General features: G+C 48.2%; 2 protein-coding genes across 2 annotated transcripts; both read left to right on the top strand.

The window, feature by feature from the left end:
* The first annotated feature begins 12,325 nt into the window (after positions 1-12,325).
* Positions 12,326-18,725, top strand: CCDC142 (coiled-coil domain containing 142). The gene is made up of 9 exons (XM_080932080.1): positions 12,326-13,409; positions 13,665-13,751; positions 13,827-13,976; positions 14,085-14,215; positions 14,288-14,401; positions 17,265-17,379; positions 17,627-17,804; positions 17,926-18,125; positions 18,263-18,725. Exons 1-9 carry the CDS (start codon positions 12,455-12,457, stop codon positions 18,517-18,519), a joined length of 2,187 nt encoding a protein of 728 aa, XP_080788206.1. The 5' UTR covers positions 12,326-12,454; the 3' UTR covers positions 18,520-18,725.
* Positions 18,726-19,053: 328 nt separating this feature from the next.
* On the top strand, positions 19,054-20,094 carry MRPL53 (mitochondrial ribosomal protein L53). The gene is made up of 3 exons (XM_080932081.1): positions 19,054-19,324; positions 19,488-19,600; positions 19,696-20,094. Exons 1-3 carry the CDS (start codon positions 19,233-19,235, stop codon positions 19,845-19,847), a joined length of 357 nt encoding a protein of 118 aa, XP_080788207.1. The 5' UTR covers positions 19,054-19,232; the 3' UTR covers positions 19,848-20,094.
* Positions 20,095-22,055: the final 1,961 nt, after the last annotated feature.

Raw genomic sequence — 22,055 nt, 5'->3', positions numbered from 1 at the left:
GGGGAGGGACCTGGAGCACTGAGGAGCCAGTGGCCCACCCTGTCGGTCTTTAAAACTCCCGGGGAAATAAATAAGGCTTGAAGGCAGGCATGAATCTGGAGTTTTCACACAAGATCTGCGTGTTTTCTGTGAATTCATCAGCAGAACAGGCCAATTGAATAGACTTTTGGTCTGGTGTTAGGACTCCGTCCTTTTGGTGGGAAGACATCCGCTCACCTTTATGCTTTCTCACACAAGCTTTGTTTGTTTGTTTGTTGAGACCAGTTTCTCTGTGGATAACCTTGGCTATCATGAAACTCACCCCAAACTCGAAGACCTTCCTACCTCTACCTCCTGATAGGACTAAAGTGTGTGCTAGCACACCCAGCATGCTTTTCTTAGATTGATTTATTTTATGTATATGAGTGTTTTGCTTGCACATATATGTATGTATACTGTGTGTGTGCTTGGTACCCACACCTCCAGAAGAGGGGGTTGGATCACTTGGAACTGGAGTTAGAATCAGCTGTGACCTACCCCATGTGCCCACATCAGCTGGAAGCTGAACCCAGGTCCTCTGCAAGAATAGAAAGTGCTCTGTTTTTTCTTAACACTTATTTATTTTATGTATATGAGTACACTGTAGCTGTCTTCAGACACACCAGAAGAAGGCATTGGATCCCATTACAGATGGTTGTGAGGCACTGTGTGGTTGCTGGGAATTGAACTCAGGACCTCTGGAAAAGCAGCCAGTGCTCTTAACAGCTGAGCCATCTCTCCAGCCCTAGAATGTGCTCTTAAGTGTTGGATCACATCTCTAGCCCTAACATACTTGTTTGTTTGCTCGATGGATTTTTTTTTCTTTTTTTCTGGCACAAACTAAAAACACATGCTTTCAGCTCCTTCAGGTACTAGTCCTTTAGAGGTGGCTAAGAAGCAAAAGATTTACAGGGAGAGAGGCAAGAGGACCAAGGAGGAAATTGGGGTGGGTGCTGTACTGTAAAGCAAGCATTGTCATCAGGGCATTAAGGAGGACAAACAGAGCATTGATTAGGGCAGGCTGACTGGTGCTCTGAGAGAGGCTGGCAGAGATCTCTGGCCACTGCTAAAGGTCACAGGAGAGAATTCAGAGCTGGACTGGGAGAAGCTGGGGGAGGTGTTGTGGTGGTCACAGAAGGGAATCCGTAGGATTCTCCTGCTGACTGGGACGATGGGGTTGAGGGCCTTATAAACTCAGCTGCCTCCTTCGTCATGATCTCCTGTTGTGACGACTCCAAACCTGAGTTTCTGAAACAGTCCTATCCACTAGAAGTAGTCAGTGTACAGCCAGCAGGGGGCAGAGTATTGAGCCTTTTTGCAGGGCTAGAGAGATGGTGAAGAGGTTAAGAACATGGTTTGTTCTTCCAAAGGTCCTGAGTTCAATTCCCAGCAGCCACAATGATTCATGACCTTCTATAATGGGATCTGGTGCCCCCTTCTGGTGTGCAGGCATACATTCAGGCAGAATACTAAATAAATCTTTTATTCTTCTTTGGAAGAGGTTAAGAAGTCTTAGAGAGGGAACATTATTTAACGGTATGTCCAAAAGCCAGTGTGCGAATAGCTATGAATGTGCCCCAACATAAAATGGTAAATTTAATCAAAACATTGTAAGGGCTTCTTTGGGGGGGAGGTGCTGTTTTTCATGTATATGTGGCTGTAAGTATATTTTTGTATACGTGTGTATATGTGAGCCAGTGTGCGCTTGTGTGTGTGTATAGGGGTATGTTCTCATGTGTGCAAAGGAGGCCAGGAATATTGAAACCCCCTGAGGCTGGAGTCACAGGCAATTGTAGACTGTCTGTCATGGATGCTGAGAATTGAACATGAGTCCTCATCAGAAGCAGTGTGTGCTAAGCTGTCCCTTCAGTCTTTCACCTTATTTTTTGAAACAGCATCTTTTACTGAACTTAGTGGTCACTGCTTCAACTGGACTGACCAATGCGTCCCAGGGATCCAAATTTCTGCCTCCCCAGCAATAGGATTACAGTGCATTGAACCAGGCCCAGGACTACTGGCTGACCTCTACCTGTCTCCTTTTTTCACTGTCGCTCTCCTTAGACACACCAGAAGAGAACATCGAGCCACCATGTAGTTGCTGAGAATCAAACTCAGGACCTCTGGAAGAGCAGCCAATACTCTTAACCACTGAGCCGTCTCTCCAGCCCCTGTCTCCTTAGCTGATATTTTCATTTTGACTTCACCTCAGAAACTGCAGTGCCGCTTCACAATGTTAAAAGATGTGCAGGAAACTAGAGATTTAGCTAAATACACAGGATTTAGTCCACAGCAGGGGGCAAGAAAACACCTTGGACATGCTGAAGGCTAAAATGCCCCATAGTAAAAGGAGACATTCTTTAAGGGACTAGGAGGAGTTTAGAAGGGTCCCTGAAACACTTTGGCTTGACAACCACTACAAACCAAGAATGCTGGGTGAACAGTTCTCAAGGAGTCACTATATAAGAATTATCCTGGGCTGGAGAGATGGCTCACTGGTTAAGAATACTGACTGAGTCCAGAGGTCCTGAGTTCAAATCCCAGCAACCACATGGTGGCTCACAACCATCTGTAATGAGATCTGATGCCCTCTTCTGGTGTGTCTGAAGATAGTGACAGTGTACTCATATATAAAATAAATGAATTAATATTTTTTTAAAAATTATCCCTTAGCTGTTGAGAGTGGTCACCATACCTTTAATCCCAGAAGACAGAGGCAGGCTGATCTCTTAATTTGAGGCCAGTCTCGTCTACAGAATGAGTCCAGGGCAGCCAGGGTTCCATTACACAGAGAAACCCTGTCTCAAGCAAGCAAGCAAACAAATAAATACCCCTTAACCTAAACCTACCAACTCTTCCCAGCTCATTCCCTGGAACAGTTTCAGGACAAATCACTTCAGCTGAGATAACAGAGTCTAGTTAGCTGGTACCGAGCCATAAACTCCTTTCTTTCAGTGTTCCCTGAGTTCTTGTCCTGACAGTACCACCTCCCCTTACACTCCAGCCCTGGATAACAAAACTGCACCCAGAAGCAAGGGTGGTGGTGTGAGCCTATAATCTGACTAACTGGGAATCCAAGAAAGGAAAATTCTGAGTTCAAGGCCAGGCTGGACTACATAACACATGCTAGATAAGGCTCAAGTCGTACCCTTCAGTTTGACGGATGCTCACCCTCCCTTCCCTGTCTGTTCTAGATACAACCCTCAGTTAGATATTGCTCTGTTCCCAGCGATGGGGGTGGGGAGTAGCTAGTTGTAATGTCCATCTCTGGGAGAGCTGGTGGCCAGGGTATCGGCAATGTGAGTGTGACCCTGTCTCAACATACAAACTAAAACCAAGCTAAAGGAGACCTTGTCTCAAAAACAAATAAACACATTAAGGTAGATTCTGGACAGATGTCCACTCTGATGGCCCTAGAAAAATGTGCAGTGTAGACTAGGAAGACAGTTCTGTGGGTAAGAGTAGCCAGTGTGAAAGCAACAGGATCTGAGTTAAAATGTCCAGCACTCGTGTTAAGTTGTGCACGGCTGCACATGTCTGTAACCCCAACTTCACAGAAAAGACAGACAGATCCCAGAAGCTCGCTGCTGAGCCAGCCTAGCCAAGATGGCAAGATTTAGGTTCAGTGGGAGACGTTGTCTCACAAAGTACCAAAGATGGACAGAGTGGTGCACATCTTTAATTCCAGCTCCTGGGAGGCAGAAGCAAATGGATCTTTTTTATTTTGAGGCCAGTATGATCTACATAGAGAGTTCCAGGCCAGGCAGGGGTACATAATAAGATCTTAAAAGGAGGAGAAGAGGGAGCAAGAGGAAGAGGAAGAATAAGGGGGGGGGGGGAGGAGAAGGGGAGGAAACAGGAGGGAGGGAGGGAGGAAGGAAGGAAAAGAAGAAAATCCAGTGTGCTAGGCAGGCCTTTAAGCGCAGCTCTTGGGGGCCAGAGATCTCTGAGGGAAACATGGTTTACACATCAAGTTCCATATAACCTTAAGAAACCATGAAGCATTAGAGAAAGAGATATGTACTCTTCTGGCCTTCATAGTGTGTATGTGTATATGGTGCAAACACACATCCTTCTCATGTGAACAAAAATTACCTGAAGGCTTACTGAACACAAATTGCTGGGAACTCAATGCTCTTCAGCTGATTAGAATCTCTGACCTGGTACCCGAGTGTTTGCATCCATCAGTTTCCTGGGTGATGATACTGGTCTCCACCCTTGGAGATCCACAGTCCTAGGAATTCTGGACTTTATCAATTTAAAAAGCAATGCACTCACACCCCTCTTTCCATCTGAGAGTCACAAGTGCACAGGAGAGGTTTTGGCAGAAGTCAGTTTATTTAGCAACCTCAATTGAGGTACTGTCTTCCTTCCCCTTTAGTCCCTAACAACTCTTTGACGCAGGCAATCCTTCTGTTGTGCAAATGAAGGGACTGAGCTCAGACACTGCCTCAGGGCCCCAGCAAATCACAGCTGACTATCTTCTCCTGCTTACTTTTAAAGCCCTAGATCACGAACAAATTAAAATTTTGTCTACTGTCTATATAAAAGATGTGTCAACAATCACAGAGAGGAAGGAAGCAGTTAGCTCAGTGATAGAGAGCTGGCTCTCCTCCAGCAATGGAGGGGAGTGGAGGGAGAAGGGAGAGAGGAACCAGATATAACGTCCATCTCTGGGCAGAGATGGTGGCCAGGGTATCCTCAGTGCAAGGGCCTGTGTCAAGCTGTGTTAGTCCCACTGGCAAGATCTGAGAAGGGACGTCTCAAATGCAAACCCTTGAAGAGTCTTCAGGCAGTGGGAGATGGACACATGAGAGGTCAGAGAGTGCATAGCAACAGAGAGAGGAAATGTAACCAGGGTTAGGGGTCCCAGAATTGAAGGCTGTATCTACAACAGACAGGGCAGAGACTTGATGAGGAAGGGTGAACATCCATCGAACTAAAGGGTGAAACTTGAGCTTATCCATCAGTGGGACCCTGATACTGAGCACCGAGCTCTAGCTGACCAATGAGTCCCCTAGGGCTAAAAACAGGACAAACTCCACTGTCTCCTCTCTGACTCTGGTATAGTCTCAAAGTCAGCTGTGAGCCATGAGACATTGAGAACTCTCCTTTGATATCCTCAGGAGATGTGGTTCTCCCTCCCTCCCCACCTCTATCAGACTCTCTCTCTCTCTCTCTCTCTCTCTCTCTCTCTCTCTCTCTGCATCTTTTTCAAAAAATTAATTATCAGGGGCTGGAGAGAGGGCTCAGTGATTAAGAACACTGGCTGCTGTTGCCGAGAGCCTGTGTTTGATTCCCAGCACTCCCATGGTGGCTCACAACCATCTGTAAGTTCAGTTCAGGTGTCCCGTGCCCTGCAGCTGACTCAAGCACCACATATACACATGGTATACAGACATATGTGTGCATAAAATCAAAGTAAGAGGAAAGTGAATTAAAAAAAAATTTTTGGCTAGGTGTAGCAGTGCACACCCTTAGTCCCAGCATTTAGGAGGCAGAGGCAGGCAAATCTTTATGAGTCTAAGGCTAGCCTGGTCCACATAGTGAGTTCTAAGACAGCCAGAGCTACATAGTGAAGTACTTTGTCAAAAACAAAATGAAACAAAATAAAAAAGTGTTTGTACTGTTCTGGGCATAGTATTAAAAGCCTCTAGTCTCAGAACTCAGGAGGCAAAGTTAGATTCTGGTCTGATCTACATTGTAAATTCAAGGCCAGCCAGGGTGATAAAATGAGCACCTATATGTGTCTGTGTCTGTATATGGGGTGGGACAGGAGTGGGGCAACATGTGTAGACATCAGAATTCACCCACTGAGCCATCTCTCTCCTGCCTGATTTCATCCTTGTGGCACTGAAGAGGCAATGAGGTTGTTTGTACTTAACCACACAGAGTGTGACAAGCCATGCCACATACATGACCTCATCCACTCTCTGTGACTATAAGTTTTGCCCATATTCTTATTTGATTTTTGTAAGAGATTTTTTTTCTTTTTCTTTCTTTCTTTCTTTCTTCTTTTTTTGTTTTTGCTTTTGGTTTTGAGGCAGAGTTTCTCTACATACCTCTGACTGTTCTGAGACTTACTATGTAGACCAAATTAGCCTTAAAGTCACAGAGATCATGCATTCATTCATTCATTCATTCACTCATTCAGGTTTTTTGAGACAGGTTTCTCTGTATAGCCCTGGAACTCTCTGTTGACCAAGCTATCCGAGAACTCGGAGATCTGCCTGCCTCTGCTTCCGGAGTGCCAGGATCAAAAGTGTGCACCACAGCCGCCACCACCACCGCATACCTGCCTGGCTTATTTTACCTTTAATTATAGGTATGTGTCCATGTGTATGTGCACAAGAGTGCAGTGTCTACAGAGACCAGAAGATGGCGCTGTATCCTCTGGAACTGGAGTTAGAAACAGCTGTGAGCTGCCCTGTGGGTTCTGGGAATTGAACCTCTGCAAGAGCAGTAATTGTTCTTAAGCACTGAGCTCCAAATCATCATTTAAAATTTTTATTGCAGGGAGGGGGGCTCCCTGGAACCCACATGTGTCACTCCCCTCCCTGCATCTGCAGACACAGACACACATACATAGGTGCTCACAGTTCAGTGGGTAAGGGACTTCTTGTCAAGCCTGCTCAACCCCCAGGACCCACATCGTAGAAGGGGAAACTGACTCCTGCAAACTGTTCTTTACCTGTCCACACACGCTATGACACGCACGCACACACGTAAGTAAACAAAGGAACAAATAAATGCAATACAAGTTTTAAAAAGATGTATTTTACCTGTGTGTATGTGTACATATGTGAGTGCGTCTACATGTTTTGGAGCACAGTGGCCAGAGAAGGTGTCAGATCCCTCAGAGATGATGTCACAGGTGCTTTGCCACCGATAATAACTATTCACACCCAGTTTGTTCTGTGAGTGCTGGGATCTGAACTCTGGGACTGAGCAGCAAGCACCCTACCTGCTGAGCCATCTCTCCAGCCCCACTATCCTCCCCTGATAGATGAAAGAGCAGACAGGAGTGCAGACAGCCAGAGGCCCCTCCCTCAGGGAGCACACACGGATTCCTGCCACTGCCTCCAGAAGACTCTCTAGTTCCCAAGCCACTTGAGCTCACCTGGCAAGGGGCCCTCCTACAGGCCACACTGAGCCCCACCTAGCAAAGCTTCTCCCACAAATGCTTCTGGACAACCCTTCCCCAACACTCTCTCCCTCCCCCCTTCTCTCTCTCTCATCACCCTCTGGGGTCATTTCTTCTCAACTTCTTTGCCACCAGCTTCTCAAACAGGAGGCTGGCTTCCTGGAGAACAGGGGGCAGGTGACAAGGAAACAGAAAAGGGGAATGGAGAATACAAAAGAACAAGAGAGGAAGGCAAGCTGGGCACAGAGGCACACACTTTTAACACCATCACAAGGCTGACATCTACGCATTGGAGGCCAGTCTAGTCTACATAGTGAATCCCAGGCCAGCTAAGGCTACATAGTGACCCTGTATCAAAAAAACAAAACAAAACAACAGCAACAAAAAAAGAGAGGGCAGGGAAAGGCAAACCCTAAACGGCAGTCTTGAGTGGTACACATTGGGAAGCGGGGTGGAAATATAGGACTTTGTTGTATGAACCTATTCCCTGGGGAGACATAAACAAATGCTACCCCCAGATAGACCACAGTAGACCAAAGTAAAGATACTACCAAAGTAGAACTTAGTGAACCAGAGTTTTATTGGGATTATTTACAGGAGCAGAGGTGACTCAGACATCTGGATCAGCAAAGCCCATCTCAGCATGGGTGACAGCTCACAAACCTGGAAACCTGGAGCACGCTGCACAGCCTACAGACAGCTCAACAGGTTGGAGAGCACTCTTTCGAGGTGGCTCAGTTGGACTGAGCCTCTTTACAGTGGGCTCACCTAGTTCCTACTCTTCTGTGCATCTCAACTTGGGTAAGAGTGACTCTCAGCAGTACTCACTACTTAAATATGCCAGGGAAGGGAGGGGCCTAATGAATCTGGTCAGCTTCAGGGACTTCCTTGGTAAGCTACACATTTCACACCCTCCTCTTTGGCAATGGTATAGACCCCTCATACAGTTGTAAGCTTTGCATTGGATCAGACATAGCCTGAGGTCCTCTGTGACTTTTCTTCTTCTTGTAGGATGTACTCTGGTTACATCTTGTTTCTGAAGACTCCAAGGCCTCTCTAATCTAAAGAACAAGTAGGCTCCCATTATCTCCAGGGTTCTAGCTGACCCTGGGGTCAAGGATCAAATTTGTTGAACACCCAGAAGGACATTATTTTAGCTCCATGCTACATTTAGGTAAGGCTTAAGGCACTTTTAACAATCTCTCTCCCTCTCTCTCTCTCTCTCTCTCTCTCTCTCTCTCTCTGTGTGTGTGTGTGTGTGTGTGTGTGTGTGTGTGTGTGCCTTAGCTGTCCTGCAGCAATCTCTGTAGACCAGGCTAGCCTCGAACTCTTACACCTGCCTTTAAAAGTATATGTTCCAAGCTAAGCTTAGACAGTTTTAAACAACCCAAACAGTTTTACATAAATATTTGTATTGTTGTGACTCAGTTTTCTCCAATTGGTTAAAGCTAACATAGCAAAAAAATGTTAAAAAAAAAGTTTGGCTGCCCTGCTTTTCATTCTTAGAACAAAATCTTTTTTTTTTTTTTTTTTTTATAAATCATACAAAACCCATCCTTATCCACAATATTTCCTTTTCTTCTTTGCCCCTTTTACAAAAATATGACCTTCTACTTGAATTATTGTTGACAGCTCTCTCATACTCTTTTGGTTTCTTTCTTATTGCATTCCTCCAAATATCAGGTGAATCCGAATAACACACATGGCTCCTTGTAACAAAATAGGATTACCTGTGCACCTGCTTTTAGCCACCAACCTTTCTCATTACAACTCTTTTTTTTTTTTTAATGTATTTATTTTTATTTGTATGAGTACACTGTAGCTGTCTTCAGACACACCAGAAGAAGGTATTGGATCCCATTACAGATGGTTGTGAGCCACCATGTGGGTGCTGGGATTTGAACTCAGGACCTCTGGAAGAGCAGTCAGTGCTCTTAACCACTGAGCCACCTCTCCAGCCCCTCATTACAACTCTTAAGTGAGCCTTTTCTTTGCTTAGATTTTGACGTTTCTTCCTCCCTCTGGTTAGGAAAAAAAAAAGTTGATATTTTAGTAAGAGCCTTGACATATGTCAAAATGACCTTGATGTCAGCGAATGCAACCTTGCAAACAAGAAATGGTAGAAAAGAAAGTGCATATGGGGCCAAAAATCTCTGCATGTTAACTCTGTAACTGCAATTTTAGATGAGACATTTATTAATCTCTTTTGATCCTCATCGGAAGGATGGGTGTTATTTCTTTTTCTGTTTTTTCTTTCTAAGCCAGAACATTGACTTTTAGAATGGTCCCTCTCCCTCCACTTGTAGCACTGGATTTCTTCTTTCTCTCTGGAGTCTTTCTTCTGCCTTATTTCCTTTGAGGTTTCTGTTTGGTGATCTGGACCTTGGCTTCCTGGAGCCTTGCCTACCCTCATTAATCTGATTTATGGTCGTCAACAGTATCTAAGCTTTCTGCTTGAGTTTCTCCTTGACCCTTCTCACACAGACGTTTCGCAGCCTCTGAAGAACAACATTCCTGCCTCTCTCATCCTCAATCTTTTTTTTTTTCCCAGTCTGTCTGCTTAATGGTTAGTTAAAACATGTGAATTTAACATCCCTTACCCCAACGGCACTTTTATATTTAATCTCAAATATTTTTTTCATCTTGCTCTTATGCCTTTCTAGGAACTCTGTGAGCTCACCTCTTCCTGTTGCACATTGCGGCTTCTTTTACCTAATGTCCCCTTGGTGGTCGTGGTCGTAGCCCCCTCTGAATAAAGGTCCACCTATTTCACACATTGTCTGGAGATTTTCTTGAGACAGTTCAACGCCACATGTGATTTTGAATGTCTTATGTCCTCTACCTGGGATGTTCTTTCCCAGACAAATGGGTTGTATCTCTTGTCTCTCTCAGATCTTAGCTTTAGATCGCCACCTTCTCATGGAAGCTATCTCTAATCACTCCTTTAAAGAAAGAGAGGGAAACCTTTTCATCTCACTGCACTCCCTGGTTATACACCTCATATGTGACAAACTGTGTTATGTGTGGCCGGTGCCTCCACTAGATGCTGCTAAGTCATTGAATAGAAAGGTTTTTATTCATTCATTATTAGTGAGTGTGTGTGTATGAATGTGCATGTTTCTCCTTCCACCATGTGAAGTCCAGAGATCAAACTTAAGGTGTCAGTCTCAGAAGCAAGTGCCCTTATTGGCTGAGTCATCTCACCAGGCCTCTCAAAACAAAACAAAAGATTCTAGTGAATGGCTACTTGTTTGAACTAAAAGGAGGGCTGTAAAACAATTCTCAAGCTTTTTTATTAAGCAAACAGAAGTTTGTATTATGAACCAAAACCCTACCAAATAAAAGATAACTTAAAAAATATTTTCTTCTAAATTATATGTATCTCTGTGTGGATAGATGAAGGTGCCTCCAGAGACCAGAGAAGTCAGAGCCCCAAGGAACTGGAGTTACAGGCTGTTTCAAGCCAACTGAACAGGGGTCCTCTAGACGAGCAGTTCAGCTGAAGCATCTCCTCAGCTCCAACTGACTTGGAGACTTCTTAACTTTGGAGGCAGGGCTCATGAATCTGTGGCTGGAGCCAGTTTTTATGTGACCTGTAAGACACAGGTATTAGCTAAGGATCACTACCCCCCCCCTGCTGCAGACCATGTTCTCAGCACAAAAGAGGTTTATTTGTCCTAAGGGGACAAAGGGCAGGTAATAAGGGAAAAAGACATGAGATAGAGGACCAAAGGAAAAGAGAAAGAGAACAAAGGAGAGGAGATAAAAGAGGAAGGGGTATTTATCCTGGAGGACAACAGACTGCATCTGGATAGAGAGGAGACAGATGTGGCCATAGACAAAGGGAGGTTTATAACGGTAAAGGGAGACACCCATGTTAGGATGAGGTGTTTAATTTTGATTGGGTATGTTAATTTGGTCAACTAAAGGGAGCTTTCATTGCTGGATTTCAATACTTTGATAGCTGGACCTTGGGAGTCAGCCTCAGGAGGGGGAAGTGGCCAAATAATGGAATGAATAGATCTTGGTGGCTAGCTTTAGGAATGTAACAACGACTTTTGGTTTTTCTGTTTTGTTTTGTTTAGCAAGGCAGAGGGGATGGAAGAGGAGGGAATGGTTTTGCCAGAACCATGCCCACGTTCATGTTAGCCAGAGTCCCTTCACAACCTGTATCCTTAGCCTGAGGATGTGCTGACTCCGAGGCTGTAGAAGTGATGACCAGGAAAGCAGCTGTATACTTAGCCCCTCAATGATTCCACATCTGATCCTTCCATTTCTCTCTCAGTAACAGTACCAACCACTTCAGGAATCTAACTCCCGACCCCCAACCTTTCAGGCCACTCTCAGAGACTGGGTGTCACCCCGTAGACTAGACTAACCTGAAACTATGTAGGTCACGTGTTGACCGTCCTCCTGTCTCAATTTCTCAAGTGCTGGGCGGTAATAATTCTCTTTCCTTTGCCTTAGGGTCTTGTCCTCGGTTCACAGTATTTTCCCAAAGGCACCTGTAATCACTGCCTAGACCTCACACGGAAGATCTTCAAATGCTCCGTTTTTCCTGCTTGAGCATTACAGCAGCTGCAGCCCGAGGGCCCCTTGCCGTTCGTTTGGCTAAAATCTTTATGAGTAGAGCTTGAACCTGCTGGTTCCCAAACCTCTCAGAGATGACGGAAAGAAAACATGAAGGAGGTTGAGGCTGGCTGTGGTGACACACATATACTATTAACTTCAGCAGAGGAAGCCGAGGCAGACAGATAACTGTGAGTTCGAGACCAGCCTGGTCTACATGAGAGTTTTAGGATAGCTAGGAACATTCATAATGAGACTCAAAAAGAACAAAACAAAACAACATGCCCACAAAAGAACATGAAGACAATGACCAAAGCAAAAGGAACCTAAGGTCTTGCTTTCCTCCTTTCTGTAGTACCCGCCGCAGAGCCCCCAGAGAGCAGAGAGGTGGAACATTAGGGAGCCCGGGGATGGAGGGGCCTTGGGTCTCCTGCCTTCAAGTCATAACATTCACCTAGCTTGGGTCTCCCTACAGAGTTTAGCATCAGCGCCACCTCCTGTCAACGGCGACGGGAAAGTCTAGTTAGAATTTGATGCTCACTAAGGGCCGGGAAAGAATAAATGGGTAGCCATCTTTGTTAGGGGCAGAGGCAGTGGCTACGGAGTCCGAGTGAGTCCACGAAACTTCCGGCAGCTAGCTGGTGAGTCCTGGCGCCCGCGGGCTTGGAGCGCCACGGGAAGCGGGGAGGCGGCGAGCGTTAGATTCGTTTGGGACTCGCCGTGCAAATGGCCCGGGCGTCCCGCTCTAGTGGCCTTCTGCCTCCACTCACTAATGTACCCCCATCGTGGGCGCAGCCCATGGGCGATGAAGAGGAGCGGGGCGAAGGGAGGCGCGGAGGAGCGGGGCTACTGGCTGCAGTGAGCGTCCCGTGCCCGGACTCCGGCATACAGCCGTGGGCTCCAGCGTCTGCAAGCGGTCCGATGCCCTTCGCTCTGCAGCGGCTCCGGGCCACGTTGCTGCGTCTGCACCGCGAGCGAGAGCAGCTCCTGCGGGCCCGGGACTGCGCCCGCCACCTGCAGGCGGTCGTGCGGCTGCTCCGCTCGGGCTCCTCGGCCGGTTCCCTCTCCCTGCAGCAGCTGCACGGCGACCTACAGATGTGTCCTTCTCGTGGGGCGGCTCTGCGCCTCGGCTTCCCGGGCTCCCGGGAGTCGCTTCTCCTGGCTCGCCCTGTCGGGCTAGCTGCGCAGCACCTAGATGCTACCATCGAGATGCAGCTTCGTGCCCTAGGCCGGGCACCCGCTAGCCTGGGCCTGACATCCCAGCTAGCCGAACTATTGCTGGCCCTTCCCTTCTACCACACTCTGCAGGGACAATCCCTGAGCTGGGTCCCGGGGGCCGCGCGCCCATTCCCCGCGGCCCGTGTGCTCCACCTCCTGGCTGCAGAGCGAGGTTGTCTGGTGGCAGATCGGCTGGCTGAAGCTCTTGGCGGATCAGGCTTGCAGGACCAACTCCGTCGGCAGTGCGACCAAGAGCGAGAGCTGCTGCCGGGGCTGCTGGGCCTAGTAGGGGGCGTGGCTAGCAACGACAACAGTGGGTTGAGGCTCGGAGGGCCTGGAGCCCTGTGGAGTCAGTATTGGACCATGCTGTGGGCAGCCTGTGCTCAGAGTTTGGACCTACGCGTGGGACCCTGGGGGGACCCCAGAGCCGTGGCACAACAGCTGAGTCAGGCACTGTGTCAAGGTAAGTGAGGGACCTGAGCTGGCATTTGGAGGTTGTGGTGAGGGTGTCTTTCTACCTTTACCCTCCCTCAACTCTAGCCTGTCAGTAAGAGCAGGTAGGCTCCATACTGGCCTGCAACTCCTGCCTCAGCCTCCCACCACCAGGGAGCCAATGTGCCTGACTTCCCACCCCTGGCCTCAGTAGTAGAGGCTGTAGCGTGAGCCAAGACTGGGCTGTCACCAGGAATGTTTTGTCTCCCTTCATTTCTCCCATTAGCATCCCTGCCTCAAGAGTGTGAGAAGGAGCTGCTGTCCCTGCGTCACAGCCTAGCTCATCAGTCCCTAATCAGCAACTGGGACCAAGGTAATGAAAAAGGGACATTGAGGTAACCCAAGGATCAGGTTGCCCATCCCTTCAGACTGTCTTCTGTCATCCCAGGGTTCTGCCAGGCCTTGGGATCAGCCCTGGGTGGTCAGAGCAGCTCTGCCTCTCCATCTCCTACTGCTGAGTTGTTACAGCGGCTTTTTCCTCCTCTCTTGGATGCCCTTCGACAGCCTCCGTCAGCACTTAGCCTGTGTCAGCCTGCAGGTGAAACAGGAGGTGTGGAATGGGGGAGGGCGGAGCAGTTGAGATCGTTTTCCTGCCCTCTGGAAGCTGGCCCATGAACCCTAGGATTCTCTGTCCTTCCCTTCCCAGGTCCTGCGCCCATCGCCCTGGGGCTCTGTACCCTGCAGACCACCTTGCTCTGGTTCGTGGGCAGAGCTCAGCAGCATCTGGCAGCGTGGGCCCCTGGTCCCTTTCTGCTCCTGATCCAAAAGGACTTGCCTGTGAGTGTCCGGGAGCAGGGAAGCGGGCAGCCGTGCCTGAACTGAACACTCACTCTCTGTTTCCACCTAAAGCCTCTTCTGGGTGCCGTGGAAGCGCTGTCCAGCCTGGCCTCCGAGCCAGCCTTCACTCTGGGGGTGGAGCAGCAGCTGGGCCTGGAAATCCAGAAGCTGACAGCAAAGATGCAGGTGTGTGATGGTGGCAGTGTAGGTGTGTGCCAATTAGGGAACAGGGCTGGGGACCTTGCAATCTCCTTAGAGCTTCTGCGAAAATTTTCTTTGTTGGTTTCTTGTTCTTCCCTATGGAAAACCTTCAAATACAGTCGTAATAGTGATCAATTCATGGTCAGTTAGGATTCATACCCCCTTGCTACTCCCTAACAATAGTGGCAGCCTCTGACACCATTGCTTAGACTTATTTTTACTAGTGACCGAATAATTTCGTCTTTCACTCTTCCTACTGGTGTTTAATTCATTGTTGTCCTCTCTTTAAAGGTTTAATTTGTGTACATTGTTTTTTTTGTGTGTGTGTGTGTGTGTGTGTGTGTGTGCGCGCGTGCATACATTTGCCTGCCTGTTTCTTGAATCTGAGATTAGTTCATGCGCCATCACACCTGGCTTACTTCATAGTTTAAAGTAGCACACGCCTACATTTGAAGAGTGAAATGTAGCTAAGCAGTTAAACTGTCTGCTGATCGTGCACCCTCAAGCGTTTCTTTGATCCCAGTCATGACTGGGAAGTGGGGCAGGAGGCAGAAAGATGCCTTGTCAGTTAAAGGTGCTTAATGCCAAGTCTGACAACCTGAATTTGACCCCCAGGACCTATATGAGGTAAAGATAGAACCCATTTCTGCAAGTTGTCTCTGCATGTGTGAGCACACCAGTACGTACACGCGCACAAACACATAACCAGAGAGAGAAGGAAGGGAGAGGAGAGAGAGAGAGATGGAGAGGATAAAGTTAAAAATTAAAAAGTAGTTTTAAGCCCTCTAATGAAGAAACCAGCAGAGTAGCTCTACCTTTTATCTGGGGCTGGCTGTTTCTTCTTGCCCTCTCTCTGGATGTGGGGGGGGTGTGGGGCGGGGAAGGCTTCCTGTGTTCCTGGTAAGCTCTACTACCATGTCTCCCATGGTTTCTTTCTAGGTTTATTTTTTTAAAGATTTATTTATTATAAATAAATACACTGTCACTGTCTTCAGACACACCAGAAGAGGGCATCAGATTCCCTTATAGATGGTTGAGCCACCATGTGGTTGCTGGGATTTGAACTCAGGGTCTACGGAAGAGCAGTCAGTGCTCTAACCACTGAGCCATCTCTCCAGCCCTCCTTCTAGGTTTACTGGCAAAGCTCTTGCTCACGTTGACTCTCAGCTCCTTTGCTCCACTTCGCAGCTTACCAAGCATCTTCCTGCTGCGAACGAACTCCCATTTTACTCCTCCCAAATTCTACACGTCTAGTCTAGCAACTGTTCGGGATTTCTTCTGTTTTACTGTTGTTTCCTTAAAACCATGCCCCAGTGTAGCCTCACAATGAGGAGAGCCTGGCAGGGATGGTTATGTAAGCCCGGAGGAGGACCTGTGAGCTGTGTAGAGTGTTGGATAAAGTACCTGAGGCTTAGCTGCTGGCTGGGCAGCCTCTGAGTAGCAGGGGCGGGTTCCCATAGAGTCTTCCTGGGGAACCTAAGCTAGCTAATATGTTCCTTCTGCTAGTCCACATTCTCCCTCTCCCCCCCACCCCCCATTTGAGTTCAGGCCTGTGTGTGTGGGGAAAGGGTGTGGGGATTGGCAGAGTAAGCCAGGCAGCACTGCATTGTTGGAGGCAGCCCGTTACACGGTAATCCCAGTACTAAGGAGGCTGAAGCAGGATTGTGAGTTTGAGGCCAGCCTGGGCTACATGGGGCCGGGGGAGAAACTGCTGTGCTGAAGAAGAGTCCAGGCATGGTTTCTTCTCCTCCCCCAATCCTCAAAACTTCCCTTTCCTTAGGTTCATGAGATCCATATATCTGTATCTTTTTTTCATTTTCTTTTGTTTTCTTTCCCCCTCCTTTTCCTTTCTCGATTCTTATTTAAGAGTCAGCTCAAGCTGGCCTCATGGAACTTGTGATCCTCCTGCTTCAGATTTCCCAACCCTGCCACCATGCTCAGCTCACATTGTTACACATCTTCTGCCAAATGCCCCATTTTTTAGATTCTTCTCCTCTAGAGACAGACAGATCCTTGTTTTCACCATCTTCTCCCCCCTTAAAAATTTATTTATTTTATGTATATGAATGCACTGTAGCAGACTCTATAGGCCAGAAGATGGCATCGGATTCTATTGTGGTTGCTGGGATTTGAACTCAGGACTTTTGGAAGAGCAGTCAGTGCTCTTAACCACTGAGCCATCTCTCCAGCCTCCTGGTCATGAATTTCTAATACTCCTGATCCTACTTTCCAAATGCTGGGAGTCTAGCCACATGCCCAAGTTGTCATGTGCCTTTGATTAGGTATTGTCTTAGTTGGGGTTTCTATTCCTGCACAAACATCATGACCGAGATGCAAGTTGGGGAGGAAAGGGTTTGTTCAGCTTACACTTCCACATTGCTGTTCATCACCAAAGGAAGTCAGGACTAGAACTCAAGCAGGTCAGGAAGCAGGAGCTGATGCAGAGGCCATGGAGGGATGTTACTTACTGGCTTGCTTCCCCTGGCTTGCTCAGCCCACTTTCTTATAGAACCCAGGTCTACCAGCCCAGGGATGGCACCACCCACAATGGGCTGGGTCCTCCCCCCTTGATCACTAGTTGAGAAAATACCTTACAGCTGGATCTCATGGAGGCATTTCCTCAGCTGAGGCTCCTTCTCTGTGATAATTCCAGCTGTGTCAAGTTGACACAAAGCCAGCCAGTACAGTTACTGTGCATGGTTTAGGTCCAGACTCCTTAAAAAACGCCCATGCTCCCACAGTGATGCACCAGGGTTTCACAGACGCCCACACTGAGGCCTCAGTGGGAGAAACACCATCCCATCGGTCTAACAGACTAGCCCATCTCACTTTCTTCCTCCCCATACAGCTCCTGCCGAAAGAGTCACTGAATCTTTTTTTCCAAGAATGTCATAAACAAGCCACACAAGTCTTCAAGCTCCACATGCCAAGGGGTCGGTACTGGAGACTTCGACTGTGTCCTGGTAATTTTTCTCTCTTTACGGTGCTGGGGATGAAACCCAAGACTTCACACATTCTAGCCTTACTGAGTGAGCAACGCCCCCACTGTCTTGGTAACTTCTCATTTCCACCTTCTCCTTCCCGGGGTTCCCAGCTGCCGATCCACACCGCTGTCAACATCTTTGTCCTTATCTTTTTTGTGCCCCTCCCTCTGGAGCCGACTGAACTTCCACAGTTTCCCCATCTGTCCTTTCTCTTCTCTCACTCCAGAACATCCCAGTGACCCGAGTGAGTACGCTCGGCTGGTGGTCTATACTGTGCTGGAGCCTGTGTTGCAAGGACTGCAGGGATTGCCGCCCGAAGCCCAAGCCCCTGCCCTCAGCCAGGCGCTGACAGCCACACTGGGCGCCTGGCTTGACCACATCCTCACCCATGGGATCCGGTTCAGGTGGGAAGGAAAGATGGTAGTGGCAGAGGGAGAATGCCAACAGGGAAAATGGAGAACCTGTGGGCAGAGCAGTCTGGGGAGGCAGATGCGTCTGGTGGCCACATTGTACCTGGACATCTAGCCTGCAGGGGGCGCTGCAGCTCAAACAAGACTTCGGAGTGGTCAGGGAGGTTCTGGAACAGGAGCAGTGGGGCCTGTCCCGGGAGCTTCGCCAGACTCTGCTGTCACTTAGCATCTTCCAGCGGCTAGATGGGGCCCTGCTGTGTCTTCTGCAGCAACCCCTGCCCAGGAGTCCAGTCCACAGAAGACCTCCTCGGTGCTGTGAGTTATCACCCCTCCTCAACCCCAGGCTTTTCTAAGCCCCTTCCATTACTGCTTTAGAAGACCCACACCCAATCTCACCATCGACTTGGCATCAGCATTACCCACCAACCTGCCTTCCACTCCCACCTTTCCAGGTTTTTGTAATGAGGTCCAGACCACTGAACTGCCCACCAGCAGCCTCAACAGCCTGGAAAACTTGGCACCCCCTCTACGTCCTGGAGTCTCCACAGCCCAGAACACTCAGCTGCTAAGCACCCTGGGAGGAGGAGGGCCTAGTCCTGAGGCTTACTTGGTAGGAAACCAGCAAGCCTGGCTTGCCCTGAGGCTGCACCAAAACTCTCGTTGGCACCTGCCTTTTTTTTCTTGCCTGGGGACAAGTCCTGAACCCTAAGTTGACCAGGAGTTCCAAATCATGCCCCAGGCAAGGAACTGTATGTTAGAGAGGCTTAAAACTGGGCACTTGATAAGACATGTTCATAAACTGGCGTCTGGAATTGCACCCCAGATCATCCTAGGATCTGCAATCCAGAGTAATAAGCAAACGACAGCCTGAAATCTGAAAGTCAGAAACAAAAGAGACATCTTAGAGCTAGAAATAGAAGGGTTAGCTCTCAGGAGGCAGAAGCAAGCTACTTGCCTTTTCTTGACTCCCAGGAGCAAGGAGTTAATTCATGAGGAAATACAGACGAAGCAAATATTTCTATATGTGGAGGGCCCGTCTTACTCCTTCCTCAGTTCTATTTTTAGTCACTAGGCTGCAGGACATTGACATTTAAGCTTTGGCTGTTGCTACCAGGGCAGGGCTTGCTTTCTGGCAGTCATAGTCCTCTCAATGAAAGGAGCCAGGATTTAGGATGGTACTGACCTAGATCTAGTAGGGAGGATACTGAAGGGAAAAGGCTGACTAGGAAGGGGGTTTTGCACACACTGCCTATGCCATGTGTGGCACAGAACACTGCTAACGGCTAAAGTATTTGCGGACCGCCCACTCCGGGCCCTTCTCGGTCCCGGGAGCTCAGCCGGGAGAAGTACAGCGGAGACCGCCGGAAGTTGTGTTTCAGTAAAACGATCCCCAGGGCTACTTCTTCCGGGGCGGAGGTAACCATGGCGGCGGCTTTGGCTCGGCTCGGACTACGGCCGGTCAAGCTGGTTCGAGTTCAGTTCTGCCCGTTTGAGAAGAACGTGGAGTCAACCAGGTACGGGTTCTGGGGAGGTGGGAGGCATGCGCGCGCACCCCGACCCCCTGCCCGAGTTCCTGGGCATCTCAGCCCCGCCCTCCCTGCCTCGCGCGCGCACACCTTCGTCCCCGCTGCAGGCTCCCGGGTTCCCGGGCGCGCTCACGCTGCCCTCCCACTGCAGGGCCTTTCTCCAGACGGTGAGCAGCGAGAAAGTACGCGCCACCAACCTCAACTGCTCTGTGGTCGCCGACGTGAGGCACGACGGCTCTGAGCCCTGCGTAGATGTGTTATTCGGTCAGCCTGGCAGGGACGCGGGTGGGTGAGGGCGGAGCGCGGCCCTAGCCCTTCATATTCCCGGTCCCCCACTCATGGGTTTGCATCTTCCCCAGGAGATGGGTATCGGCTGATTATGCGCGGCGCCCACCTCACCTCTCAGGAAATGTTAAGTGCCTTAGCCTCCCACATCCGGGCCAGGAACGCTGCAGAAGCATCTGCACCCAGCGCAGACAAGGTCGCCCCAGGTACCGGCACCCGCCGGTGACATTGCACAAGAGTCCAACAACCGAATGTTATCTTGGAACTAAAGACAGTGGTCTAAGAAGAGCTGGGCTTAATCACTCAAAATGTTGTATGGAGGTCACGATACAAAGCAAGAACCCTAACAACAGTGCTTCAGGGGCAAGATAAGATTGGGTGGAGAAGGGTCCAGACAAATTTGGGTTTTCCTTTCTCACTGTTTAACCATATTTGAATCTGTCGCCCAAGTACATCTTAATTAAATATTTATTGCGAAATTATTGCTATTTCTCTGAGGTTGTTTATTTGGATTTTGAGAGAGAGTCTTACCATGAGCTAACCTGAAACTTGGTATGAAGACCAAGGTGGCCTAGAAATGAAAGAATTTTCCTGTCTCAGGCTTCCGGGTGCTGGGATTCTAGACATGCACCACCTTCAGCCTTCAGTAGTCTTGTTTCTTAATAGTGTCTACCTTTCATTCCCTCTCATGGAACCGCCCATTACGTCATAATTTTAACTACTCAGGATTTAAACCCTACATTTTTATTTAGTTTTAATCCCGTCTTCTGTGATTACCTACTGCCAACTTCACCAACATTCTTCAAGTAGAACAGTCACTTGTTTCCTCTGACTTCCCTGCTCAGCCTTCTAGGCCAGGAATTCAGTGTTTTCTCCCCTGCCCCTTTCCTGGTACATCCAAACAGGCTATCTGCCTGAGAGGAAAAAGAGAAGCCAGTCCCACCTGTTGGCACTCACTATCCCAGCTACTCAGGAGGCCAGCCTGGTCTACTTAGCAAGATCTTTCTATTTTCATTGTCCTGCACCACTCTGATTCTCCTACCTGGTGTTGTTTTCCCTAATCACCTTTGCTGCTATGTCATCTGATCCTTCAGGTAGGTAATGGCTTACTTCCCACAGCCCTGAAATAGTTTTTTGTTAAGATCCATTAATGTGACTATGAAATCATTTTAGAGGGGTAACTGGCATAAAAAAGTTACCTATTCAGGGCCAGAGGAGTGGCTCAGTGGTTAAGAGGACTGGCTACTCTTTCAGATGACCCAGGTTCAATTCCTAGCACCCACATAGCAGTTAACAAGGGTAGCTCCAGTTCTAGGGCATCTGACATCCTCACAGACATGTAGGTAAAACACCAATGCATATAAAAAGAAATCAGGGGGGAAAAAAGTTGTACAAAAAATTATCCATGCATGCCACATGTCTTTTTTTTTTTTAAACTATCTTACTATGTTTTTGCACCTCTACCTCTCAACATTTCTTTCTCCCTAATCCCTTCCAATCCAATATTATGTAGGAGAGAAGATTAGACAGAAAGGGGGATATAAACTTCTATAGGCTACTTCCTGCTTATTAGGGAAGTAAATTAGGGTCCTTGGGATCCTTGGGGCAAGTCCAGTCTTTGTCATCAGAGTATCCAGCAAACCAGCAATAGCAGATACAGCACCAGCAGGAGGAAGCAGCAGCTGCAACAGCCCTTTCCAGAGTCCCCAGACTTAAGCTATGCAGTGGCCAGAATCACACCCCTGCTAGTGCACAAGGCAATTCATAATCACCCGCTGTGAAGCAGCCTCCTACCCACACCTGGTAATAAAACAACTGGACTTTTAAAGAAACCAAAATTCTTTACAGCCACGTGAGTATTGTTTTAAGAAATTTTAGTTTTAAATAAATGTATATTTTATGAATAAAGGCACTCCAGTGTGTGTGTGTGTGTGTGTGTTTGTGTGTGCAAACACTGGGTTACAGTATCATTTTTTTCTTTTTGTGAGTGTATACATATGTGTATGTAGATGCACATGCCTGTGTTTGCAAATGTGGAAGCCAAAGGTTGGGTATTTTCCTCTAGTATGCTCCATCTGTTTGAGGTTTTAGTGGTTATTGTTTGGTTTCCAGATAAAATCCTTCACGGAACCTGGACCTTACCCTTTTCCGCTAAGCCAGTGAGCACCCAGGATCCCTGATCTGTCCCCCAGGTGCTGAGGTTACAGGCATATACTACCCGACCTGGCCCACCATGTGGACAGTGGATCTCAAGTCAGTTCATGCTTTCCCATCAAGGACTCAAATCACTGGGCCATCTTCCCAGCCCCTGTTCTTACTGTGAATTATGAGAGGAGGGAAAAATAGGTTGAAGCCACTCTCAGAGAATTTAAGGCCCAGCTAAAAATGGCTCTGTAGTTTACCAGGTAACTAGAAACTCTGCCCACTCCCCCAG

Source organism: Micromys minutus (assembly GCF_963924665.1).
Source record: "Micromys minutus genome assembly, chromosome: 18".
NCBI lineage: Eukaryota > Metazoa > Chordata > Mammalia > Rodentia > Muridae > Micromys > Micromys minutus.
The sequence above is the reverse complement of the archived record's forward strand: the minus strand, read 5'-3'. Positions and strand labels throughout refer to the sequence as shown.

What these genes read in the sequence shown, in the direction of transcription:
- CCDC142 (XM_080932080.1), top strand. Translation starts at nt 12,455, where the DNA reads ATGGCCCGGGCGTCCCGCTCTAGTGGCCTTCTGCCTCCACTCACTAAT. An exon ending in AATCAGCAACTGGGACCAAG is followed by an intron (nt 13,752 to 13,826) that starts GTAATGAAAAAG and finishes CTGTCATCCCAG; the next exon opens with GGTTCTGCCAGGCCTTGGGA. An exon ending in ACCCATGGGATCCGGTTCAG is followed by an intron (nt 17,805 to 17,925) that starts GTGGGAAGGAAA and finishes CTGGACATCTAG; the next exon opens with CCTGCAGGGGGCGCTGCAGC.
- MRPL53 (XM_080932081.1), top strand. Translation starts at nt 19,233, where the DNA reads ATGGCGGCGGCTTTGGCTCGGCTCGGACTACGGCCGGTCAAGCTGGTT. An exon ending in AAGAACGTGGAGTCAACCAG is followed by an intron (nt 19,325 to 19,487) that starts GTACGGGTTCTG and finishes CTCCCACTGCAG; the next exon opens with GGCCTTTCTCCAGACGGTGA. An exon ending in CTGCGTAGATGTGTTATTCG is followed by an intron (nt 19,601 to 19,695) that starts GTCAGCCTGGCA and finishes CATCTTCCCCAG; the next exon opens with GAGATGGGTATCGGCTGATT.